Raw genomic sequence first — 26,887 nt, 5'->3', positions numbered from 1 at the left:
ATTTCTTTCCATAAACAATTAAGAAAAAAAATAATAACTATATAAACACAGAAGACATATGTTTTCTAAACACAGACATAAGGCAGATACATGAAACAATAAAAAGTAAGGAAAAACAAAACAAACAGGTGTGACATTTCATCTCCACCCCTAAAATTAACATTTCTTTTACTCTTGCAAACATGTCAATATGTGAGTCATATTCAGCTGAAAAATTCTGTATTTAGACAGAGTCTGATCAAAGAACACAGAGTACATAATTCAGTAAGAAACATTTATTTACTGATTTTTCAATAAATCTGTGAAAGAGAATTGTTATCACACCCGCAGGTACTCTATGAAACTATATCACAGAATCTGCACTGCAGCTCACATATTGCTCAGCACTGATAGAATCTCTTGCATTTCTATAAAAAGATTTGACACATATACAGCATAACAAAAACTCATTGATCAGCTCCATAACACTGATACACACTCTGATACGGTGTGAGAACCCGGTCATGAAAATTACCATCTCTCTAATCTTGCTAAAAACTGTCCCCTTAGTGACTGCCGCTCTCTCATCCCAAACCCCCTTCCTGCTCTGTCTCCTTGCTTCTCCCACCCAGTCATTCAAAATCACTTTCTTTTTTTCCACATCGTAAGTCTCAGATTCTATTTAACCCACACAGTTATGTAATATCCAGGACAGACCATTTATTCTTGACATTTATGCCACCTTTTCCAGTACTGGTGCCACCATGTCATGAGCTATTTCCACATATTATGTGAAAATGGTCACACTCACCATATCTCTGTGAACCCGCAAAAAAAGATCTTGTCAGTACAAAGGGTCGTTCCTGACCTCCAGACCGCCGAATCAAGCCCTCTGAAGTGGACATTTGCTATTGAGCAAGAGCTTTAAGGTGAGTTACATATGCAAATTTGTTATTTTTTAAATGTATTGTTGTATATCCATATTTGTGTTCAATAAATGTTTATTGTATTGATGATTGATACAAGAGGTAAAAATAAACTTAGCATAGATACAGTAGCACTGTATGTTACATGACATTAAAATAACATACAATGCAGACAAATCAACAGGTTGCATTAACAAATCTTACAATCCACCCCATAGATAATTCCACATCTCAAATACAAGGTATATATATACATATACGTTAAAGACTTTGCAATACAAAATGTAGGGGGGATGTACTTAGATCAAATATCAGTCTGACCTATTAAAGCCTTTAATTCAGTGATGAGACTCAGAATGATTTGAACGCTCAGGTCATGTTGCCTATTCTTCTTCCTCAATGTTCTGTCCACAATGGCTAATCACAATGGCTAATCATACAGTTATTAATATCACTCTGCTATATTTCGCTGTGGCTTAGCTTATGTGTGTAGCACACATTATAAGAGTGAATATTGATCACTCATTACTGTGCCTTGCAGGGCAATGCAATTCCGGTGTTCAGTGTGCCAAACAATTACACAGAAGAGCATAGGGTGTGGAATGCCTGTGACACGTGGCATGCACCTAGCCATGGATATTCTGATAGGCATGCTTTTGCTTATAAGAAAGAGATCTGAAAGATGCTTTGTTCAGAGGTATCTTAAAATTCTTTAAACGGATTAAACACTTATTACATAGTACAAGCACAAAGTTTAAAATTTACTTTTCATTTATTTTTTTGTAAATTGATCATAGATAATAGATCATATACATTGTGTGGATTTTTAAAAATGAAACTTAAAGAATCAGTATAGGGTCAGGAACAAAAACATGTATTCCTAACCCTATAGTGTTAACACCACCATCTAGCCCCTCTGGGCCCCTCATGCCCCCATAAATATAGCAAAATCCTAATGTATTCAAGCCAGAAGCTGTAACTCTGCATGCTGTTTGCCTAAAAAAAAAACAAGCAGTCTGCTGACATCATCAGAAGTGGTAGCCTGATCCAATCACAATGCTTCCCCATAGGATTGGCTGAGACTGACAAAGAGGCAGATCAGGGGCAGAGTCAGCATGATTCAAACACAGCCCTGGCCAATCAGCATCTCCTCATAGAGGTGAATTGAATCAATGAATCTATATGAGGAAAGTTCAGTGTCTGCATGTAGGGAGGAGACACTGAATGTTTGGATGCATTTTAGGCAGCCATGACCCAGGAAGGATCTCTAACAGCCATCTGATGAGTGGCCAGTGAAGTTATCACTAGGCTGTAATGTAAACACTGCATTTTATCTGAAAAGACCGTGTTTACAGCAAAAAGCCTGAAGGTAATGATTCTACTCACCAGAACAAATTCAATAAGCTGTAGTTGTTCTGGTGACTATAGTGTCCCTTTAAATAAAAGTATTTATTTATTTATTTTTAAATGCACTTCTCTTCCATGCACAGTGGAATTCGGATATAATCAGCGCAACTGAACAAATCTTTCTTCTGAGTGGCTGCTGGCCATACATGTTTTCTGTAGCATTTTATTTTGCTGTAATTGCATTTAAGGTTTTAAATATTTAAAACTAATTCTAAAATGGCTATCTCCATGATGAAAAACAATAATAAATTCAAAAAGAAATTATGGCTCAATTTACACAATTTTGATTAATTGAAAATAATAATATGCTCTAAATCATGGGTCGTCAATCTGGGAGTCAGAGTGGGAACTCTGTGTTTCAGGATTCTATGTGGGCGGTAGTGATTTCCTCATTTGGAGAGATTGGGTGGGCGGGGGGGTGCGAGCCGGCGGTACCCCAGCGACCGGGTACCGCCATCACCATTTGCGGCCCCGGCGGCAAACCACCGGGGCCGCTGTCCAAGGGGTCCATCGGGTGGCCCATGCTGTCAGGGCCACCCGATGGATGTGGATTGTGAGGGGGCCTGGTCAGCGCTGGGCGCTTTAACAGCGCGACCGGGCCCCCTGTGATTACATCACAGAGCTGGGAGGAAGTGACTGCACGTCACTCCTCCCAGCTAACACTGAGAGCCGCGCAGGAGGAAGACCAGGGAGTCAGAGTGGGAACTCTGACTCCCATCCACCTGAGCCACCACTGGACCCCAGGGAAAGTAACCCTCCTGCACCTTAAAGGTAGGAAACAGGAGGGTGACTTAAATATAATGTGTGTGTGTCTTTGTATGTATGTCTTGTGTGTGTCTGTATGTGTGTGTGTGTCTTTGTATGTATGTGTGTCTTATGTATGTATGTGTCTTGTCTTTGTATGTATGTCTTATGTATGTGTCTGTATGTATGTGTGTGTGTCTTTGTATGTATGTCTTATGTGTGTGTCTGTGTGTATGTTTGTATGTATGTGTCGTGTGTGTGTGTATGTGTGCCTGTCTGTTTGTGTGTATGTGTCGTGTGTGTGTGTATGTGTGCCTGTATGTATGTGTTTGCCTGTCTGTTTGTATGTCTTGTGTGTGTGTCTGTATGTGTGTCTTGTGTGTGTGCCTGTATGTGTGTCTTGTGTGTGTGCCTGTCTGTTATAGTAGGCTATAGTAAGTGGGCTACCTAGCTTAGCCTTCCTACTGGGCATTGCTATAAGTAAGGTTAAAAAATAGAAAAAAGGAAAAAAAAAAAAGGTGGGGAGGGGAATTGAGGAGGAAGAGGAGCAGAGCTGACGCACAGATGAGAAATCATATTATGCGCAAACAGAGAAGTCGTCTGAATATCACCGAAAGAGGAGACCTTCGTTTGTTACTTACGAAAATCGAACCAGATATCAAATATTTAGTCTCGCAACATCAACCTCAAGGATCTCATTAATCACTAGTAAAGGTAATTTAAATTTACTTTATTGTTTTCTCATTAAACTTTATAAAGTTAAAAACATTATAAACATGCATTAAGTAGAAATAAAAATTGAAATATATATATATTTTTTTTTAAACGCCCTCCTTTCTAAAAAATATTCCGCACTTGCGCGAAAACTGGTGGGCGGTAAGGAAATTTTTCCATCAAGAAAGATGCTTTAGTGGGCGGTAGGAAGAAAAAGGTTGACTACCACTGCTCTAAATAATGTGCTACAATAATAATTTATTAAGAATTTAGGTTGCAAACCAAGTTTAATGCACCTTTTAGCCGATGTGTTCAGAGCCATGTACACGGTTTATTTTCTAAACTAGTCAGTCTTACCTGATAGAAGCCATAGAGATTATGGACATCCCGGTGCTCCCAGCTCAGGTGATGCACTGCATACTTTGGCATGGTCATCTCTGGAGACTCAAAGACAGAGGGCTCATTCATATCATTCCAAACAAAAAGAGCATCAGTGGAACCCTGGGATAAAAGCGGTATAGCCGTAGTATTAAATGAAATGCAGCCTAATGTCCGTGTTAGGTTTCAGCTTATAAACAGACATGAAATCTTCCTAATTCTATCAGCATTTGCAAGCATTCTAAAGCATTTTCCAATAGTAGGAGAGGACTTGTAACTGCGTGTAGGGCCGACTTGTTGACATGGAATAGTGCACTGTACACAATGGGGTTATGTATAAACAGAAATTCTGGGTCAAAATTCTAAAAGTGGAGCAATATTTTGCCGGTTACCATGGTTACTACTCAACTTTGAAAACTTGCTTTTGTACAATTACTTTAGCGAATAACCGAGTGTACGTTTATTTTATGAAGGTGTTATTTACACAGTGGGAATATATTGGGCCAGAACAGCATTTAAAATTTCTCTAATTAAGCTAATTAATTTTTCCAGCTTGGCTATTTTTGTTAAAATTTGTAACAAGACACAATTCCTATTTTAGTAAATAAACATTTGTATATTTATTATTTGCCCTACTAGGCAATGTGGATATCTATTAAGGCTGTTGAAATATTGTTCCAGGTTTACAAATAATAAGCATACAAAAGTATGGGCAATGAATACATTAATAAGAGAATATTGCTTGAGACATTTCCGAAATTTCTATTGAAATCAGCCCGTTTTTTCCAAAATGAAATAAAGAGGACACACTCTTCGCACATCAAGCTTTTCAGCAATCTAAAATGCTTTATGGGTTCTGGAGTGCCCCTTTAAATTGTAAAAGTGAGCAAGTTAGAAAATACAGATATATTTTCTGTTGCTCTGTGATATGAACATAACTAACTGAATGGTGTATCGGAGATTTAAAAAAAAACAACAAAAAAAACCCCACCTTTTTCTCACATTTAATTTTAGGAAATGCAATATATATTTTTTGTACTTACTCACATCAGTGAACAACTTAGAATACAATCTGCTGGTGTCCAGCTCCACCTAGTGGAATACTGTGAATAACCTAAAGGGACACTATAGGCACCCAAGCCACTTGAGCTCATTGAAGGGGTCTGGGTGCACTGTCCCAAGTCCCTTAACTCTGCAGTGGTAATTGTTGCAGTTTTAATAAAACTGCAATAATTACCTGCCAGGGTTAACTCAACCTCCAGTGGGACATCGGCGCTCGATAAAGGGGTATTTAACCCCTTCTGCACTACAGGGGGACGGGGAGGGGACTATAGGGAGCTTTGTTTTCCTGGCACTATATTTTCCCTAATAAATTAAACAAAAAAAGCATATATAGGTGTGGCCCAAAATAGTATATGGGATAATTAAATCAAAGATTTTAAATTATATTCCACTGTTCCAATTGTATAATGTTATTTTTATATAGATAGACACTATTTAGCTCAGCTAGTTTTCCTTTTATCAGCAACCTTATCTTACGGGATTCATGCTGTCAACATAGGCAGGGTGCTGAATGGGTTTAAATGATGGACCCATGTGCTGTAGGAAATTGTTGGTAGAACTTGATGAGCACCTGCACACTTGTATACACTCATACTAACGGTTTACCAGAGACTTTCTTCGCTGATTTCTAATTTATTTTATTTTTTATTTAATCAGAATTTGAGCAAAAGAAGAAAAAAACAAACAAAAAAAAAACTATATCAAAACCCCAAACTTACTTTATAGGCATCTAGTGCAAATTGAGAAGAGTACCAGTCTCGGACGGCAGGGTTTGTGAAGTCCAGATAACTAGAAGAACCTAAAAATGAATAAATAAAATAAAAAAAATAAATCAGATATTAGTGCAGCGCTGGAAAATCTGTTAACACCGCTGAGAAGAAATGAACAGAACTCTGCCTCTCCTTGATGACAATATTCCCTAATTCTACCATCCGTAAGACTGGCAAACCCTGTAACTTTTCAACCTTTGCTGGTGTTATGGTCAAGCTCCATCAGAAGGTGAAAACAATGCCATGTTTGTCCTGGCAGCATTGGTTCTGATGGACTTCAATGGTTTTCTTGGACACATTTCTCCTTTCAAGTTCATTACGTTAGGACAGAGACAGAATCTCACTTCAGCAAATAAAAGAGGAACCACGACCACAGACTTGAGGGGCTAAATACAACAGACTGTTTATTTGCATCTTACAAACTTGTTAATTACTGAGCATTCTTAATAATTGGCACTGCACTGTATGTGGGTTTTTATGGCCTTTTTGGTCATGTTCAGTTAGCGGAATAGACTTTATATCCGTCAGGTGTAGGGTGTTTATAATATGTGGTGTTGTTTTTTTTGCAACTTTAGTGTGCTCTATGTTATTTGTTCACTACTATTGTTAGATACACAGTGTTATAAAGTGTTTGTGGTGCTGTAGAAGCTATGGGGTATTATATCCTGAACAATGATTTGGTATGTCAGAAAAGAAGAATGCTAAATTTAGGGAATTGATTGATGAGTGTGTGCTATATGAAATTAATATAATATTTTGGGTAATTCTTGAGGGCACCGTCATCTAAACAGTTGCCATATTTGTATTGATATATTTTTAAAAAGAGGCTATGTACTGCCACTTTTATTGATGGGACTTATTTTTTTATTTTTTTATTAAGCCAACCTTATTTTAGCAGATTGCATTAGGTCGTCTGTGTTAGGTTGTTAAATGAACACTTTAACATTAGGAACTATTTATATTCTCAGGCCCATTCATGCACCCACCCCACCTCTGCTGGCTGAGATCATCAATCTCACAGGAAAGCACTGGGAGGCTATGTGCCTGTGCAGCAAATCACAACAATGCAACTATCAGCATTTCCTCATAGAGATACATTAAACCAGTGCATCTCTCTATGAGGAGCATTTAGCATCTCTATGCAGATCATGGAGACGCTGAACATTGGCCCTGCATTATACACTGCTTTTAAGTGTAATAAATGATTATATATCACAATGTATGGTATTATGAGTGACTATATATCAAAATGCACTGCTTTTAAGAATGATAAATTACAATGCATAACAAGGCAACACTATAATTATCCTCATTTATAAGGGAACCAAAATTTAGCGATAAATATATTTAAAAAAAAATAATTTAGGTTAAAAGGGAACAATGCTGTGACTTGTGACTGCTGCTTTACATCCCATTTTTTTCCATTTGTAATAATACACTTTATTATTAACAGTGATGCTGATTCGCATACAACAAACAAACAACCCAACTCTAATTCCAGTTCCCCCTAACAGGCTTCAGATTAACAAGCCTAATAATGGGTTAAATCTTCCTCTGCATCTATCATATCTCGGTTTGACAATCATCATGCTATATCAGCCCTTTTACAACCAGCTGCATGTCACGTTTGTTACCATAATAAAGGGGCAGAGCCCATGTTATCTTGAAGGAGTTAAGAAAAATCTTCTAACTGAATCTCTGTTGTCAATCACTAGAACAATCCACAGGCCTAAAGCACTTTAGCTTGATGATGTGCTTTATGCGTAAAGAGTGTTTCCTGGTAGAGACTTCACGTTGAGCTTTTTAAAGCTGTGTTTAGATCTACCGCCAATAAAAAAAATGCATTATTAAATACATACATGTTTTCATTGGGGATATATCTACTAAATAGTGTGTTTTTTTTCCATTTTGGAACTGGAGTGTCCTTTAACTATACTAAACAGCAGAATAGTTCATGTTTTATTATATTTTTTAACTAGTTTTAAACGGCAGAGAGATTTAGACCAAAAGAACTGAGCGGGAGTTAATTCTCCAACTAGGCTATTTAATTCAGCTATGGTATTTTGGTCTAATATTTTCAATTCCTTTGCCAATTATTCTAATATCCTGGCTTAGTGTATAATTCCCAATAGCTCACAGAAAACTGACGCTAACGTCTTATGCATGCTCTTTATTGTCCCTGCTAATCAAAGTAAATTAATATAACAGAGTTTGTGGATGTAAAATAATTCTAACCTGGCCAGCAGGTTCCAACAAAGTCTTCCCCATTTCTGTCCTTCACAAAGAAGCCTTTTTCCTTGGCTTCTGCATACAGTGAATAATTCGGATCAACTTTAATGTGAGGGTCAGAAATGACGACTAACTGAAATAGAAAGAAAATACTTGAAGTAAATGTAAACAGAAGTAAAACAATATATTCTGTATGGTAATGGCTGCAGTATTTACCACGGCAGATCTCTGTGAGGTTACAATGCCGTGTTACTGTGTGTTCTACAGAACCTTACACTTCAAGTCTACCATACCTTGCGTTTCTTTTCTTGTAGTTTCTTCTGCATCTGAAGTGGATCTGAGAACTTCACTGGATCCCACGTGAAGTATCTCTTCCCATCAGTGTGTTCAATGTCTAACCAGATGACATCGTAGGGGATGTGGTGTTCATCAAAACCTGAATCCACTGCTTCCACGTCTGCTTCATCCTCATAGTTCCAGCGGCACTGGTGATAGCCCAGGGAAAAGCGAGTTGGAAAAGCCTGGGTCCCTGACATTGCACACAAATACATGACAGATCTTAAAGGATTACTCCAAGCACCATAACCACATCTGTGTTTTGAAGTCATCATGGTGCAAGGACCCTGTGTGTGCAGCATTTCAGAATGAAATGGCGCACATACTGAGATATTTCGTTAGCCTAATTGGAACAAGAGTACCGGTAGGAACACCCTGAGCTGCAGCTACAATTTGCTTCTCTTCTGATGATATCCTGGCAGAGAAGCTGGGGAGAAGTAACTGCACTTTTTCTGTTTCTTCAGCTCCTGTCCTCATTTGTAGATGGCTGAATTAGAATGGCAGCAGCTGTATACACATAGATCTGGAAAACCACAAAGTGGAAGGATCTCTTGTTCCTAAGAGTACATTCTATAAACTAGGTTTCAGGTTTGGTGGGACGGAGAAGGACCACAGACAATTACCGCCTTTACAGAGTGCTCGATTTTGTTATAAAGGTCCAAAGTACACAGCCAACAGGATCTCAACCAAGATGGAGTGATAGAGGCATCCGGCTGTGTCCAGCAATGTCTCTCACAATCACAATTATCCCTGCAATCTGTCCTTCTAAGGGGTATTAATCAGTCCTCTAAATCTTCCAGTAAAATTTACTGGATTAAAAAAATCCAGTAATCACATCTGATCTTTGGTTTTTGATATCACATCACGCACACAGGATTATTCACTAAACTCCAAAAATTGTAAATATAAATGGCAAAAGTGAGGCAAAAAAAAGCTGATTTGGAAAATAAAATCTCTAACTCAACCATAGTCATAACTTGGACGTATTTGCCTCAGTTTTCCGGTTTGGATTTAATTTCTGAAAATGATGAGCTTAGTGACTAACCCTGACCGTGTTAGAAGATTGGAAATTCAGTATTAAGTAGAAATACGGCAGGCTTTAAAAGCAGCAGCATAGAAACTTGTGTTCTCATAATTAATCTTCCTGTCCTCATTTGTTCCCTTCCATAAAACCAACAGATTATTAATGACTCTGGTGTGATTGAACACACGCTCTTACCCTAATGACTTTGATAAGTATATGGTTGAACAAGCTACCTACATGTTTTTTCTCTCACCCTCCAATAAACTATGAATTAAAGAAAACAAACAGCATGACTATTACCTGTGAGCTGTGCATACTGATTAAACACATCCTGAGGAGCAGGACCCAATAACAAGAACACGTCCACTATTCCGCTCTCCGACATCCATCTAACATCCACCATGGGCACAGCTTTCTTCTTCCGTGTAACTGGAGCAGCTTGGGAGAATTCAGTCTGAGCAAGAATCATAGAAATCATTCAAATATAAAAGGGAAAGCAAAAAGTTATTAAAAAATAATAATCTCACACTAATGTGTGAACATGCTTTATAGAAAGTGAGTTAAAGGGTTCCTGCAAGCATCATAACTCGTACAGCCCACTAGGGGTTATGATGTAAAGAGTACCGTGGCCCTGTATCCCGGTAAAGGGACTAATCGTTTTGCCTTTTTACCTGGGTCCCCAACGGGTGTTGTGGGTCCTATCTACCCTGGTGACACGTATCCAGCTTCTGAAGATCTGCAAAAATCGGATGTCCACTCCATTCATTGACTGAGAGCATCAGCTGACTACTCAGAAAATAAATGCAATCTTGTGCATAGGAATATCCACAGAATTTAGATTAACTGGCTGATGACTCCTCAGTGGCGCTGCTGGAGATAGACTTACACCTCTGGCATCAGAGAGGTTCAACCCTGTACAGTCTCCAGACACCATGACCGATTCATATCACCGCAGTGATGCTTGGAATAACCCATTTCTCATACCATGTATTGGTATTGTAAAGGCTGTAAATGTCTAAACTGGGTTGGTATATTTCTATTTTAATTTGATGCTTGTCTAGTTCCAGATTAACACATTTGTTTGCGTTTACATTTTTCTAATACTGGTCAAATAGTAGGTTCTGCAATGCACATAAAGAACATCAATGTTGGATTGGTGAGAATGGACTATTTGATACTAACAAGTCTATCCCTTTGTGCATCAGCATCCCATGGAAATGATTATGAAGCCAAATTGTTTTAGGTAATATCTGGCATGTTTTACCTGCAGAGCCGCTTTATAGTGTGTTTCCACCATCGTTTCCGAGGAGTTGAGCCAGAAAATCCCGCAGGTGTGGGAAGGTTTGTGTGCCAAGAGCAGTGGCACAGATCCATATATCCCCATTTTATTACAGACACTGTAGCCAAACACATCCAGATTGTACAGACGGTATACCTCGCTGTCCCTGGGATAAAGATAGAAAAGACATGGTTTTATTTATCTCTATAGTGTTGGTAGCTTAGGATTGACGATTTGTACATTGTACAGCAGTAAGAAGATACTGTCTAGGTGGCTGGTGTCTTATTACGGTTGTGGGCTCTCCTAGTTTGCCGAGCTTTATTTTGTGTTTCAAACTATTTTATCGCAATAAACAATAATTTTTTGTGTGTCCACCCTTTTGAAGACATTTGTCTTTTAGGTTCTTAGCTTCACTGTTGGACATCCAACAGAATCACAATGCTGCAAGTAAGGGTCTCTTGCATCCATAAACTACGAGAGGTGGTTTTAGGTAGGACATTTGGGAGCTTTTGCATGAACTTTTTGGATTTTGAGTACCGTTATTTATATTAATAAAGAGAGAAGCCCCTAAAATTGTTTTATTTTGCAAGGTGTTTTTTGACAGAAGAACTTCCACGACACTTTTTAAATAACCAAAATGGTCTACATGAAAAAAATAAAGTACACAGTGTAATATGCCATGTCCTGTTGTTAATCTGAAGGTTAATCTGAATTGTTAATTTTATGACCTGCTAAGGAACAGATGATTGTTATTATGTCCTAATATGTAAAACCACAGAATTTAAAGAGGGTGTACTTTCTTTTTTACATGACTGTATGTAAACATATAAAAATAGGGAGGGGGGGCGGAGCCTAGCTTCCTAGCAGAGTGGACGTGCAGCACGTTAGCTCCTGCAAGCCAGCCACTAAAACGGGGGATATACCCCAAATCACCGCACGCACACCGCTGGGAAGGTGACTACAGAGTGGGGGAGACCCAGGAAAACGTTTTGATACCAAACTTGTACCCGCAACTCACCGGGTCCTTACGATTCCAACTTGAGGCCTAGCTGCGATCGAGCCAGGGAGAGGCGGCCACTCTCCTGGATGGTAACCTTGCAGATGGCAACCTCACCGTACTCACAGCCGGCCAGCATTGCCTCCGATCACCATGAGGCAGCAAGGTACACCTAAGATGGCGGAGGATGGCGGCCAGCACAAGCGAACACAGACCCTATGCACCAAGCATCCCCAGCACAGCCTGAGTAGGCCACCTGCACCAGGGGTAAAGCCAGCTCGTAGAGCTCACACACGGAAAATCCCTGCCAGAAAGAAAACTTGCCGACCTAACCTACCCGCAACCAGCTCAAGCACCCAGGTACTCCAGCGCCCTACGGAACGTCAAAGTCACAGCCTGACCGTGGTGAGGAGGGACGGTAGCGGTGGTTGTTGGGGGACAGCGATGAAACACACAGCCTGTACCGGTCCTGAAGACCCTGACAGCCGGCCACAGCGTGACCTGCTGGCGAAAGGCATCGGATGATCACAGGACTGAGAGCCCAGTAATCTTTCTAGTGCTGCGCTATTCCCCTCCTTTCTCCTTATGGAACAAGAAGCCACTAATAAGCATGCATAGCTTGTAGCCAGTGGACCCTCTCGGGGTGGTGATACTCTCAGTTATCAGCATGTTTTTAGCATGGTTTTTGTCTATGCTTTTCTTATGTTTTTTGTTTACCTTTGTGCCGTGATAAGTAGCAATTACAGCACCTACTAGGCAGCAGATCGGATAGCCTGTTACTAAATAATCTCTCAATGACATACCTGCTAGACGAACAACCTACTTGTTTATTAACTGCTTAATGCAAACACGCAAGACGCATCAGCATGTCTTAAGCATTACACTCACATACCCACTCATGTCCATACCTTACATACAAGTATAGTGCTGTACTGCACACACCAATCACGCTCTCAAGTAGCCTGTCATTTAATCACCTAGAAAAGCTGAGCCCGGCTGCCTGGTACTCATGTAATACTCTCAAATGTTTAAACCGTATTACACACTCAGTAGGCACACGAGCAAGTTATCATTTTTATTTTATTTTAGTTCCTTGTAGACTTTTAAGAATCGACTATACGTGGTAACAATGTTTAAAATATGCCTATCTTTTAGCCTGTATAGTGTTACTGAAGTAAGCATGACTATTATATTACAAAAAATGTGCATTCCTGTAATATGCCTTGCAATGGAAACTGGTATCTACCATGTCTGTTATGTTTGTTATGCTGCTGTGGCACCACAGACCAGCTTGTTATTCTTGTTACATAATTTGACTCTTAAAAACAAAAAATGTGCTATGTTATCAATGCCATACCAATGTTATATGTATACGAAGCTGTCGTGGCAGTGCACACGTGTGTATTCCTATTAAGCACAAATAAAATAAAGATTTAAAAAATAAAATAGGGAGGTAGCTGAATTTTGTTCTACTACCTACAAAAAAGGTTATTTATATATTACTATGCACAGTCTATTTAAATGTAACAAAAAAAAAAAAAAAAACAGTCAACCTGTGATGAGTTGAGTTTCTCAAAACATCACTTTTTTACCATACAAATTGCATCTGATTGAGTCAAGGCTCAGTAGCTCTACTGATCCTCTCAGATTTGGTGAGTGGATAGGCTACTACCTATTAAGGCCCAGAAGTGTTTCTGTTTAGAGCCTATATCGCTAAAAGGCTGTGGCAAATGTGAGTTTTACATACACTCACCTTATGGTTTAAACAATATTGCACTATTTGTATTTCTTTTTATCTTTACTCTATATGTACATGGCGATAATCCCTTGAATATATGAGGCAGGATAAGTGTTCATACCATAAGTGCTGCACTCACACTTTTATGTTTTATGTGGTGGGGTTTATCACCTAAAGATTGAGTTGAAGTTTGTTTGTGTTTTTCTGGATTTTTCGGAGTGTTACACAGCTGCTCTCTTTTTTCACATATTGTTTTATTTAAGCGCCTTTTTCAGCACACCAGTTTGTTATACAAAACAGTAATAAATTTCATAAAGAAGGTATCTTACCAGAGACGGTGAAACAGCAAAAGTAATTTCATGAATCACTACCCTAACTCATACACACACAAATATATAGAACCACACTATAATCTCACCCACAGTCTTGGAGTCTGTGTGTATCTGCATGTTCCGGTATCCCATACACATGCTCGAAGCCATGAAGTGAAAAATCAAGGCCCACAGACGTTAGACCTGTGAAGAATTAAGATATGACGATACATTTTGGCAGTTTAAGGAATCAATATTTGATTAATTGAAACAAAGGATGACTTACTACGGTCTCCAGATTCTTCTTTCCAGAGTCCGAACTCTTCCTGTTGTTGGAATAAAATTGTACGAATCAATAAAGATGGACCTAACAGTGAATACATGCTAAAGTGAGACACAGTGATGATCAGATGAAAAAAAAAATGTTCTGGAACAAATGTCTGAGGGGCAGGGCTGGTGATGAGTAAGAGAGACTTATTCACTAAATTGAGAAATCCAAGTTCATTCAAAGAGAATTTCAGATTTTAGGTTAAAATAGTTGAATTGGAAAATATTCTCTAAGGCAGTCAGGATGCCAGTTCTGCTACTTTGGCCTGAAACTTGAAATTCACTTTGAATTCTAACTTTATTCTAACTCATGTCGTGAAGTTGGAAAGAAGGAGCATAGGGTTAGAAGGCACAAGAGGACAATCTCACGGACAATATGGAAAGTATGGGAGAGGAAAAAAAAAGCTAAAAGGCTGGTGGGATAAAATGCTGAGAGGAGATGGAAAATGCTGCAGATTTAAAGGATCACTCAAAGCACCATAACAACCTATATTTGTCGCATACACGGAAACAATATAGAGTAACAGACTCAGCACCTCTACCCTGCTGCAAGATGAATTCCGTGTCTGAGGAGTCACTGCCAGACCCAGGAGAAATTTGTCAAACTGTTCTAAATTGGTTTGACAAATTACACTGGGATGGCGCACAGGTACTCCTAGCACCATAACCACTACAGTGGGTGTGGTGGTTTTGGTGCTTGGAGTGTCCCTTTAACTATGGCCAGTTGCTACTATAATAACAATTAAAAACATGATGAACAATTCACTATTGAATTAAGAAAAATATATCACCCCACTGAATGTATAAACAAATAATTTATATACTTGGTCATAAAATTACAGATGATAAATATTACAGAAACAACGGGAATCCCTAACCTGGTATCAGTCCATAGTAGTGGTAGCTGCCCTGGTAGTGAACTTTACCTTGGAAGAATCTTGTGGTGCATCAATATCACCTTCTGTAGCCACGCTGTTAAAATATGAAAAACAAATAAAACAGCAGATTAAGAGATATAAATACGCCTGTATCAAGTCCCAGAAAGTCTCAATACAAAGAAGGCAAGTTTCCTGGACAAATAACGGAGACAAAATACAGCACACGCATTCAGACTGAGCTCTATTTCTCTGGAAATAAATGTATTTACTCACAGGTGGGCTGTGGTCGTTCTGTATTTTTCTAGCAGTCATATCTTATTTACCCAGCAAATACATTCTATATCCTTCTTAAACGGAAAGTCACACAAGCAGAACTATGTAACTCTGTTGTGCTTAACTGCACTTCCCTACCTTCCCGGTGGTGATGAGACTCCAGACTCAAAGTACAAAAGGCCCTGGGAATTTATACTGAGCAAGGCCTTTTCCTCCTGTGTTACAGTGACGGAGAACGGGTGGGCGGCGATATGCAGCTTATACAGGCCATTCTGGTAGTCCAAAACCACGTTGTCTGATTCCTGTTTGGATACACTAAACCTGAGGATGAACAGCATTACAAAACATTACCACGCTTTTCTTGCCATGATCTCAAGTTTTCACATAAAACACCTGCAGGTAACTAGTAAACTATCACATTTTAACTGCAAGCAAATAAGGCAGTGGTTACCACTAGCATGGGGAGGCCTTGAACATGACATTCGACATCTGTCCACATAGTAGCCATCAGTGCTACTTTTAAATGCCAAGACAGTAGATGAGCACTGGCATAAATAACAGATTAGCTGTCACAGCTGAAGCTGGTATCAGAGCACATCAAGTATATAGTGGCAGCAGAAGAGAAACTAGAAAAGCTACAATTTCTGGGGAAATTGTGTGAAGTGTTCTTGCCTCCACCAGTAGTCTACAACTGGAGTGGGCGTAGTAACTGTTATAATTTATATAGCACATGTAATTGCAACGTTGTTGCCCAAAGTGCTTCACAGTTACATTAAAACATACATTTATAAAAACATTAGCAGGTGACATCACCTGCTGCTCCAGCCTGGCACAGGTCAGAGTATTTTGGCGGTTGCCATCTTCAAATGGTCGTACATCCTACAGTGAAGAGCTTTATATTGTGAGAATCACAAGACCCAGACCTATATTTTGATGCATAGTATGTCTCTGAAATATTAAAAATGAAGGCACAGTCGCAGTTTAGAAATTGCCCTTCAAATTTGAGCTGGCTAGAGTGGAGGTTCAATGAATGTCAATGGACGGCGTGAGTTGCAAACAAATGGTCATATTGTGAAAACTATCAGGACTATGGCTTAGCTGTGGACATGCTTAGTGGCAGCAGGGATAGCTGAACGTTTTGATATAAGATTTGTGTAGGTGGGATTGAAAATGAGGGAGTGGTGGTAGTTTAGAAATCATGTCCTGATTTTTCAGCTTTTGCCAGCTCCCACTCTAGTTTTGAACATTCTGCCATTCATTCCTATGGGACCAATTTCGCCAGCCAGTTTCCTCTGTGTGCTTCTCATAATCCTGCTGCAAGCCAGCTGTCAGGTGTGCGTCGCGGCTCTGTCAGGGCTGGCTGGAGGGAGTTGTCTGGCAGTCCGATAGGGGTGTGCGGCTCTTTACCTTGGGGACCATTTCTCTGTCTCGGCTGAAAGGTACGATTTTGTCTGCGGAATATCGCATGCCTTTACTGCAGAGCGAGTGGTGGCTTGCGAGTGGTGGCTCGCTGGCTTCTGGCCCGCTAAGGCGCTATAATGCCAGCTGGTACCTGGTAAATTTGCTGTCAGTCTTGTGCGCGGGGAGAAAACTTTCCTTCCCTCTACCTTCAGCGCACATGGCATCTGCCATCTTGGACGAAGTGCCCAGGCCGCCGATCAGGGTGGTATCGTTGCTGGGCCTTGGTTGTGTAGCAGCGGTTGGGGTCCCAGGGTGAGGACCGGGATCACCCCCACCGGTCCAAAGGGGGGGGGAACAGGGCCGGTTCCACTCAGGTTTGGGCCTCAGGTCAGGCATTGTTAGGCAGGATAGTGGAGCAGCGGCCGTCCGCCCCACTCACCGCCGGAGTAGGCCCCAACTGGGGCATCGAAGATTCCTCCTCCAGGGGACTGAAGCTCGAGGAGCCAGCCTCTCCCTGGATCCCGTGCCCCCTTTGCACCAATGACCATTGCTGTCGGTCTGCTTTTAGGTCGATATTCTTAGATTTAGAGGGTTATCATTCTTGTAACTGTCCAGTTCGGCGGTCCGGCCCCGCCACATACATTTATTTTTATTTTTTTTAATTCTTTATTTTTGTTGTGCAAGCGGTACAAACGAGCCTGTTTTGCCACAACAGCAGTCACAGGCGAGATAAATTCTTACAGTTGCAAACATGGCAAATAGATAATCTGCACAATTTTATATTAGTAATTAGTCATTAATCAGACGAGGCAACAATAAAAGATATAGCGACATTAACTGAAATAACACAAGAGTCTTCAAAGCATGTTAGATATCCCATTTTCTCTTTATATGTAACTAGGCTTAATTTAAAGAGTATCTCGTGAGAGTGAGACAGCCTGTAAAGTATGCTTGTGTTGCAGGAAGATCGTGTGTGCTAGGTCAGTGTCAGTACAGGCTGAGATAGATACTGAGCATAAACAAACTAAATAAACAAATCAACGTTAGTTATACTTTAGCTGCTTGTCTAAAGATAAGTCATAGGGATTAAAAATTAACGCAGGCATAGAACGATAAACGATATACGACAAAGACCTTGCGAAGTAGTCGTTAGCCCTTAAACAAGGTCAATAGGCCTGATTAAGTTTCGTGAGGCTTACACATTGCATATGCATTTCGTTTCGTTATTTTAAGAAGGTGGTTCAATGCAAATTCTGAATAGCATATAAGCTTTTTCTAGGTTAAACGCTTGCTGGGAGGCATTGTGAAACAGAAACCAGGACTGCTAAGTCGCCTATGCTATGGTAGGTATAGCATGAACCCATGTTAAAACAGAGCGGTATCAGGTTACAAAATAGAGCATAGTAACGTTATGTTATGAACGGTTAGACTAGGGAGCGTCATATATTGAATAACATTGCTAGTGTTTGCCTATATTGTAGGTCTACAGCACTATCCTCTCTAGGCATGATCGGTCTGTGTTACAACTGGACATCACTGAGTAGTAAGCCACTGGGGACGAGTGTATTCAGACATATCATGTTAAACATTTCTGTGGCATAGGAGGTCGCACCTTCTACATATATACATCTATATCTAGGTAACAAGCTTGGCTGGCTCTTTATATTATTAGAGTAATTTTGTAAGTAAGTCACATTTAGTAGTGCTAAATTGGCTATGCCATTGTGGTTATGTAAAGAGTAAACTGTTGTGCCAAGGGTTAACTGAGGCATTAAGTCACTGGTGATTGGTGTCGATATATATTCGGCTTTACCATACCGGTAAGGGTGATGGTGTCACGGGGGCATAGTCTGCCGGAAAAAAGCTTCGAGCCTCTGGGACTGGGTACGTAGTTGGTGTGGGGGCTTGGAACAGTCCATGCTAAAAGCCCAAGTACCGTTCAGCCTATTCCCAGCATCGGTAAGTCCTGGGTGCTGTTGCTATCCGTCTCTCCATTTCGGCCCTTGGGATCGGTGTCCTGGCTTCGGGGGTTTGCTCCTGTAGTGCTCTGTGGGGTGCATGGTCGCGTGGTTACTTGCGTGGAAGTGTTGCCTGAGAGGAGCTGATTTTTGCTGCGCCAAGTGCCGGGATTACGGTCTGGTAAGGAACTTGCGTGTGCCACTTGTTGTGTGGTCCCAGGATTGCCTTTGTGCGAGTGTGAGCATGTGTCCATCAGGTGTGTTGTCGTTCCCCACCTCGTGGCCCGACTGCTTTGCCGGGCGGCCTTCTTGGAGGCTTGCGATACCCATCTGTAATTGCTGCGTCGTGCCGCTGGTCGTATCCACGAGGCCACCAATTTGTCAGCTTGGCGGTGAGTTACACCCCGGCTGTGCAGGGCGCCCCTGAGACTGGCACAAAGATGGTCAAAGGCCTCCAGAGTGGATGTGGGTGGTTGAGCGCGGGTGCTCTGTTTTCCAGGCCTTGGCTTGGCGGCCGTTTTGGCTGGGCCGTGCTTGTCAGTTGCCCCCATATGTCGTGTAGCGAAATGCTTGTGTCTCGAGCTGGTCTGTATGTCCAGTGGGGACCAGGATGTCCCCCACCGGTCCAGAGGGGGGGGGGGGGGGTAGGTTATCGTAGAGTCGCTTGCGGGTTACTACGACAAGGAGAGCGGTTGTTCCTCCCTGGCTTCAGCCCGAGTAGGCAGCACATGTGTCTTTGCGTCTCCGGCTCCGACGAGCTCCAGTGTGGTCTCGTTGGGTTCAGCAGGGCACCCCTGACGTGGGAAGTGTACCCTCGGGTTTCTGTGGGCTGTGTAGGTGCCACTTTTTCCAGGATTCTGCCCGTCGGGCCGGAGCTCGTGTTCGGCACGTCTGCACGGCTCAGCAGTCAGGCTCCGCCTCCCCACATACATTTATTTTTTAACACATGTGTGTTCCTTTTTAGTTTTATATTTAGAGATCACCCCACATATTTATAAATGAAGTAAATTCACCTTACTCCCAGCAGTCAGAGAGTCTCCATGCCACAAACTGCTCATCCCACTAAGATCATTGCAATCAAAAAATCCTAATCTCTTGTTCAGTTCAAAGCTGCCCATAGAGTAGTAGTGGGAAACTATGGGACATGGAGACACCAAACTTTCCCCAAAGAGATATAGTGATTCAATTAATCTCTATGAGAAGATGCTGATTGGCCAGCAAGATGTTTGGCCCCCGCTTGGTTGAACTCATCAATTCTGATGATCTCAGCTAAGGAAGTGGATCGGGCGCGGGGCCAGTGCTGGCAGACCCGCACGGCGCTGGAAGAAGGGGAGTTTTCTACTTATATAAGGGGTACAAGGGGGGCTGCCACCTAAATAGTGTTTTAACACTATAGGGTCTGGGATACATTTGTATTCTTGACCCTATAGTGTTCCTTTAAAGAATATTGTAGGTACAGTGTTACTAATTGCGTACATATTATTCTTATGGAACGCTAAAAGTACAAGACCTCACATAACATATCCCTAAAAAGTGACAGGCTTGGGATTTAGTATACATGAGACTTAAAACTGCCCATAAAAGGCAAAATTCACAACTTGTCTGCTTTTCCAACGTGGACATTTTGGCTTTAAATGAGCAATTCACTAACTAGACAGTTCTCCACATATCCTGATTTAGCGAATAAACCCCACAGAACAATAAACCTACTTGGAAAAACGAAAGTGTCACCATGTGTATCTTTATAAGGAATTCATTTTTTATGAGAACAGTATGACTACAATGTTATGTGCTAACTAATCCTATTAGGAATGCACTGAGCAAAACATCTGAAAGAGTGAATCATAATTAATATTAAGTTTAATATATATTTATTTATATAATAATTACATATTGTAACAGACAGAGAGATGCATAATTAAATAAGCTAGCACAAAAGCAGAAACCCATGGGCTTTAATCTAATTGTGACGAAAGTACCTTCATCACTGGGTTTTCGAGAGGCCTGCTTGCCAGCCTCTTGCCCTGTGACTATTGCCCCTTTAAAGTATTGGGTCTTAAGGCACTTGGGACAGAACCCTCTGTTCCGGTATTGCATCGTTTGCCTTAATTGCTTGGATTTTACATTCTCCCTGGTGTATTCGTACATTGGTTCGTGCAGTTCTAACTTCTATTATAGCCAGGATGATGTTGTGCAAACATACAAACAAACTGCAGAACGACCGACCACCTTGCATGGGGAGTGTGTGGCTTGTTAACCACCCAGAAGCTGTGGTTAACTGCAGCTTAATTGGCGAACGGCTGGGTGGTCGGCGTTCGTATGAACGAACACGTGGCGGCGGCCATCTTGTTTAGCCGAACGCGCTCAGCAGTGTTTTGCCGTCGAACGCCTGGAACTATTTTCGGCTACTATTTCCACGAACTGAGACTTCTACCTTCTGTGCGTTCGGCTAAATCCATACGAACAGAGCGCTATTCTAGGAGAATAAACTAACGAATAAGACGATTGCAATGAAGTTATCCGTTTGTGCAATTTGTACCTTATTTGAAGGAGAAGATAGACCGACCGCACGGCTTAAATCTGTGGAACTATTTTGGGCAGGAAAGCCATGCTTGCGATCAGTCAAATGTGACTTCCATGGAATTTGTGAACCCCTGCTCTGATCTGGGTGATTTTTGGATATGTTGTTCGCCCAGATCAGAGCTATACAGGGATGTAGTTGTAGGGGATATGTTGTTGTTGTTTTGGGGTGTTTCTGGACTTTGGGTAAAACTGTATATTATCTGCCTGTGATAAATAAGTTAGTCCATTGAGTTTGGCAATTGTATCACAGGCAGAGGGGAGGGTTGTGGTGAGGGTTGTGGCTGTGGTGACTTTGTGTCCTGTGTTCCACAAGGTCCACGTGGGTGGTAACCTTGTGGGGAAAACTGTATTTAAGAAATGCCCTTGCACTCAATAAATCAGACCCGTTCTACCCTTCATGAAGTCTTGGCTCATGTTTGGGGGATTGGAAAACTACCTACACTCTGGGGATTGCTATAATCACTATACTCCCCAGAATAAGCTCTTGTAAGAGCTTGTTCCTGTTCCTGTTCTCTGGATTACAAGAGAGGTCTACCTACTGGATGATGGATCCTGGTCTTGGGTCTAGAGTGGGTGGTAGACGGCGAGACCCCAACCAAGCTGCGGTGGTTCGTGGGGTCTTCAGTGGTTATGGTGTCTAGTGGAGTGCTTGGAGGCCTCGGGAAGCATTAGGAGCATCCGTCAGCGGAAGGTGCCCAGTTGGGGTGCCAGGCGTTCTGTTACACTAATAATATAGCATTTTCCTATTAATATTTTTATTAGTATTTATGTAGCGCCCAGGACATTACAATTATAATGTTATTATTATAACGGTATTATAGCATGATTAAAATAGGATTTAATTGATAACAAGTAATTTCCCATACTGGGTATTAACAGGGATAGTAAACTTTCTGTTCTCTTTATATATGAAGACTTAATTAGATCAAAATACCAAGATTATTTTTCCTTTGGTTATAGTTAATGTTACAGCAAATACGACACACAAAATGTTAGTATTTACAAAAGTGATCGAGAACAAGCCAATATTTCCAGAGCAGAAGTGTGTACCGCTATACAAATATAATAATGTTTTGGTCTAACCTTTCAGTGGCTGTCTCTTTAATTAAGACATCAGAGACCTCGTATCTTGTCTTCAACGGGGAAAACTCTTTAATTTTCAGCCTCACGATACCACCTTTCAGTGCAATGACTTGTAGCTGATATGGAACCTGCAAGAAAAAAATAATAATGTTTTTGGTCAGTGCCCCTTATAGACGCTTAATGCTTGTGGTTTAAAGTGTTACAGTTATGCTTGTGTATAAGCACATTTATTGCACACTTACGTTGGTGTCCTGGTGAATGATTTTGAGGGAAGCACCTGCATCATCAATCTTAAAAGTGTCCAACTGAGCGTGATATAAAGACTGGCCAGGGAGTAGGAGTTTCTGCCGTCTGTATGAAAACCATTTATTAATACTGAACATATCACGAGTAGTATTGTTTATTCATCACATATGACTGCTCAATGAGCAGGAAAACAATAAAATCAGAGAGCCATGTTGGAGGACCTATTGCCACATACACTAAAATGTCCGATACTACATCTAAAAATGTCATCATTAAATAAAAATAATAAAAAAGAAAAAGCTTAAGAGACACCCACCAAGATTAGCCAAAAATGGAATTCTCACTCAGAATGTCTATACCATCTGCAAATGAGACTGTCCACAGTCTAGAACCAAAATGCCATACAGGTCCCTTACCATGAAAGATACAGCCACCTGAGGAACTCTTGTTTATCACAAGCTTCATCAGTGAGGTACTGCTGCTAATCCTCTACTTGCTAATCCCTAAACAAGTTGTCCATGTCTGGTCGGAAGCAAGTTAGCATTTTTTTTAAATTTATATACATTTGCTTATGGATCTACTGGCATAAAGCCAATGTCTTTACTCTGCATTCATACTGCTAAACGGTACTTATAAACCCGAGTTGATTTCATTCATCAGTAATGGTACAGAAGATGGAAGTTACCAAGACAAATATGGCAACAATATCGCTCCTAAATTACAACATAACCTGCAGTACAATGCAGTTTTCAGTAGTATCTGGGAAAATTCGAAATATATTCAATATATATTATTGTAGAAAACAATTTACCTGTAAAATCCAATCTGATTTGGTGTCTTGAATTTACTTTTGTTCTCGGTAAGCACTCTGGAATGAAATAGATAAAGCTATGAAAGTGCTGGATTTATACTTAGTATAGTATTTTGGAATTGGGATGTAGTTAGAAAGTGTAACTTTATATCTAATGATAACTCTGAATGTACCATGATTTCAGTAGACTCCTGTATACATTATTGGGCTCTGTAAGAGTGAAGACATGTGTTTGAACTCTTGTTATATTGCAACTTTTATTCTAATAATATAAGCCTTTGCTATTACCTTCTGAATCCCGCAGAATTATGCAGTGGAGTTCAAGAAAAGAAAAGGGTTAAGCAGATCAGCCCCGCAGGATTTCGGTGGAGGCACCCTTATATGCCCCTTACAACTTGTGAGTGTTACGTTACTTGCCAGTATAACGTATACTACAGGGGTGCCGAATAGGTAGATCCCCAGATGTTGTAGAACTACAACTCCCTTGGAATAATTTTAGAATGATAAAGCATTATGTAAGTTGTAGTTTCAAAACATCTGGGGATCTACGTTTTGGGCACCTCTGATATACTATAAGAGTATAACACTATTGTATGCTTTTTTTTCATCCTCAGCTGTATCTTCATCTGTTTCTATTGATATTCACTCGATTGAAAGGTACAAAGGGCAATACTGTCAACAATGATTAACAGGTGCCAAGAAGGTGTCACTCAGTTTTAGGATACAGCAGTGTAGATTTCTGCATGTAATTTTATTTGCTAAACCTCTCAAACGCATATGGAAAGCTCCAAGCATCAAAACCACAACAGCTTCATATAGTGGTTTTGGCGCAGAGATGCTGTCCCTTTTCGCAGACAATGTAAAAATCCTGCAATTTCTGAGAAACTACGGAAAAAGTGCAGAAGAGCTGCTTGCTCCTTTTAGACCTTCGACTTTTGAAAGGTCTTCACGTTTGTGAGATTGGTGGAGTCTGGTGATTACCACACAAGGTCCATAGATCTCCAACACTTCTTTATGAAATGCATCTTATTGGACAATACATTATCAGGCTTGGTGATCTTACATTGGGAGGATCAGGCTGCTGAGTAAAGACTATCTTAGCACTGGATTACAGGTAAATGTATTTATTTATTTTTCTTATATTTATTTAACAAAGGACGGGCAGTAATCTGCACTGAGAAAAACAAAATCTACTCCAACATAAAAGACATATATTCAAAATTAGAGTAGATAAGTAGAGGATAAGTAAAGAAAATATTAGATATCCTGGTAAGTGACAACTTACCAGGATATTCACATCAATTACAAATATTTTTACATGTGACTGCTGGTGTGCAGATAATTGTTCAATGGTTGGCTTATTATTAATAATTGACTATATTTCTCTATCCAACACTGAAAAAAATTGAGAACTGGAGTATGCTCAATAGAAGGGAATCTTTAAAAAAGAAAAGCTATTAAAAAGTACAAATAAACTGTAGATTATAGCCCAGTGAGAAATACATGCTATTAACTTCTAACTTTGAAGACCTCGGAAACAAAATAACACAGTAAAGCTGTTTTGCAAACAATTAAAGGGTTAAAGGTTAACCGTTGGAAATAAAATGTAGAAGTGTTAAAGATTAACCATTGGAAATGAAATGTTTAAAAACAATAAAATTTCTATATAATAATCGTACAACTTCCCATTCCAAAATAACTATAACTCATAATGCACTTACCCCTGAATAATGTCATCGGCTTCAGAGGCTTGAGGGGGAAGTGGTGCAGACTCCATGGAGCTCATAGTTCAGTGAACCCGTTTAATGGTTGCGTCCTCGTTCTTCTAATATCAGCAGTGACACCTAATGAACATGTGTGATATAACACTTCATTATGTCCCTTCTCTGGGTGTGAGCCACATTAAGTCAGACAGACTAAGTGGTCAAAAGTAAAATAATGAATTCCTATGCTATATCATAGAACAAATACTATTGTGCATCACTGCATATCACACATTGGACTTTAGAAAGTTCCCAATGTGCACAGAAACTGAAGAAATCGTGTTTCCACAACTATCCCAGAATTCCCAGCTTGACATGCAAATGAGCAGAGATGCACTGCGTTTCAGACTTCATCCTGCAAAAGTCCTTTTCATCAGGTTGATGATAACATTTCTAGCAATTAACATATTTATTAATCTACAGCTGGAAAGCAGATTAAAACTTCTGGGATACACAGAATAATAAGGATCGGATGTTTCTGTACCATAATATCTTATGGGTTACTCCAACCATAACTGGTGTTTTGATAAACCCTGTTTTTTGTGAAACGTACCTGCAATTCTGTGCTGAGGCCATGTTTTCCCGACAGACCAACCCTCTGTTTGTGCCATCATTCCACAGCACTGCAGGGGGAGGCATGGATGAGAGAGGACTTAAGGTGACACAGGGAGCGGGGGCTGTTTCCCCATTGGTTGTCTGTCACCAGCATGTTATCCATACTGACAACAGATGACAATCAATTCAAAGATTTAGGAACTCTTGCTCGGGATTGAGAATGAAGCAGCTGGAGGTGGACTTTTAGCTCCAGTATCAAAGTTAATTATTACTGTATGTGTACAGTTTCTTACTGAAACACTGAACATGCAGACTCGAAGCACCATGACCACTTTAGTGTAATCCCACATCCCAAACACTAACTCTACTTTGAAGGCTAGGGTTACTGAAACAAGCCATATTTTAGAGTATATGGTTAGTGTATAATTCATGGCATAGAGTGAGCTGGTATTGGGAAGATAGGTGTATGAGTTTCAATTTAAAGGACCACTATAGTGCCAGGAAAAATAACTTGTTTTCCTGGCACTATAGTGCCCTGAGGGTGCCCCCACCCTCAGGGTCCCACTCCCGCCGGGCTCTAAGGGGAGGAAGGGGTTAAATCTTACCTCTTTTCCAGCGCCGGGATTCTCCTACCTCTTCTTCCGTCATTGGCTGAATGCACATGCGCGTCAAGAGCCGCGCGCACATTCAGACAGTCTCATAGGAAAGCATTCTCAATGCTTTTCTATGGACGCAGGCGTCTTCTCACTGTGAAAATCGCCTCAATGAGACAGCCACTATAGGCTGGATTAACCCATTTGTAAACATAGCAGTTTCTCTGAAACTGCTATGTTTACAGCAAAAAGGGTTAAACCTAGATGGACCTGGCACCCAGACCACTTCATTTAGCTGAAGTGGTCTGTGTGCCTATAGTGATCCTTTAAGATCTGGTTACGGTTTAGGTAAAATCTATTTAAAATTGAGTATTATAGTGAAGAAGCCAATTGTTTAAGTTTGCCTTTGTTTTTAGGTTAGTGATTATTAAACCTACTTAAAGGATCACTCAAAGCACAATCACAACTTTACATTATCTCTTAGAGAGGCTTGGAACTACAGAAATTTGTAAAAAAAAAAAA

The 26,887-nt window shown here is 40.5% G+C and overlaps 1 protein-coding gene across 1 annotated transcript in view; it reads right to left on the bottom strand.

The window, feature by feature from the left end:
• The window catches only part of GANC (glucosidase alpha, neutral C), a 43,958-nt gene that overhangs the window by 8,573 nt on the left and 8,498 nt on the right, over positions 1-26,887 (bottom strand). Inside the window, exons 3-17 of the mRNA XM_063439250.1 lie at positions 25,176-25,298; positions 23,455-23,511; positions 22,640-22,748; positions 22,398-22,525; positions 15,511-15,693; positions 15,148-15,193; positions 14,181-14,220; positions 14,002-14,098; positions 10,834-11,014; positions 9,870-10,023; positions 8,503-8,738; positions 8,216-8,342; positions 5,930-6,009; positions 4,128-4,271; positions 791-887 (exon numbers count right to left, since the gene is read on the bottom strand). Coding sequence (XP_063295320.1) covers positions 791-887; positions 4,128-4,271; positions 5,930-6,009; positions 8,216-8,342; positions 8,503-8,738; positions 9,870-10,023; positions 10,834-11,014; positions 14,002-14,098; positions 14,181-14,220; positions 15,148-15,193; positions 15,511-15,693; positions 22,398-22,525; positions 22,640-22,748; positions 23,455-23,511; positions 25,176-25,240 — 1,744 coding nt within the window. The 5' untranslated portion in view covers positions 25,241-25,298. The remainder of the gene's footprint in view (positions 1-790; positions 888-4,127; positions 4,272-5,929; positions 6,010-8,215; positions 8,343-8,502; positions 8,739-9,869; positions 10,024-10,833; positions 11,015-14,001; positions 14,099-14,180; positions 14,221-15,147; positions 15,194-15,510; positions 15,694-22,397; positions 22,526-22,639; positions 22,749-23,454; positions 23,512-25,175; positions 25,299-26,887) is intronic.

The sequence above is a fragment of the Pelobates fuscus genome, chromosome 13, assembly GCF_036172605.1.
Source record: "Pelobates fuscus isolate aPelFus1 chromosome 13, aPelFus1.pri, whole genome shotgun sequence".
Lineage (NCBI taxonomy): Eukaryota > Metazoa > Chordata > Amphibia > Anura > Pelobatidae > Pelobates > Pelobates fuscus.
Note: the sequence above shows the minus strand (reverse complement) of the source record. Positions and strands in the feature narration are given on the sequence as shown.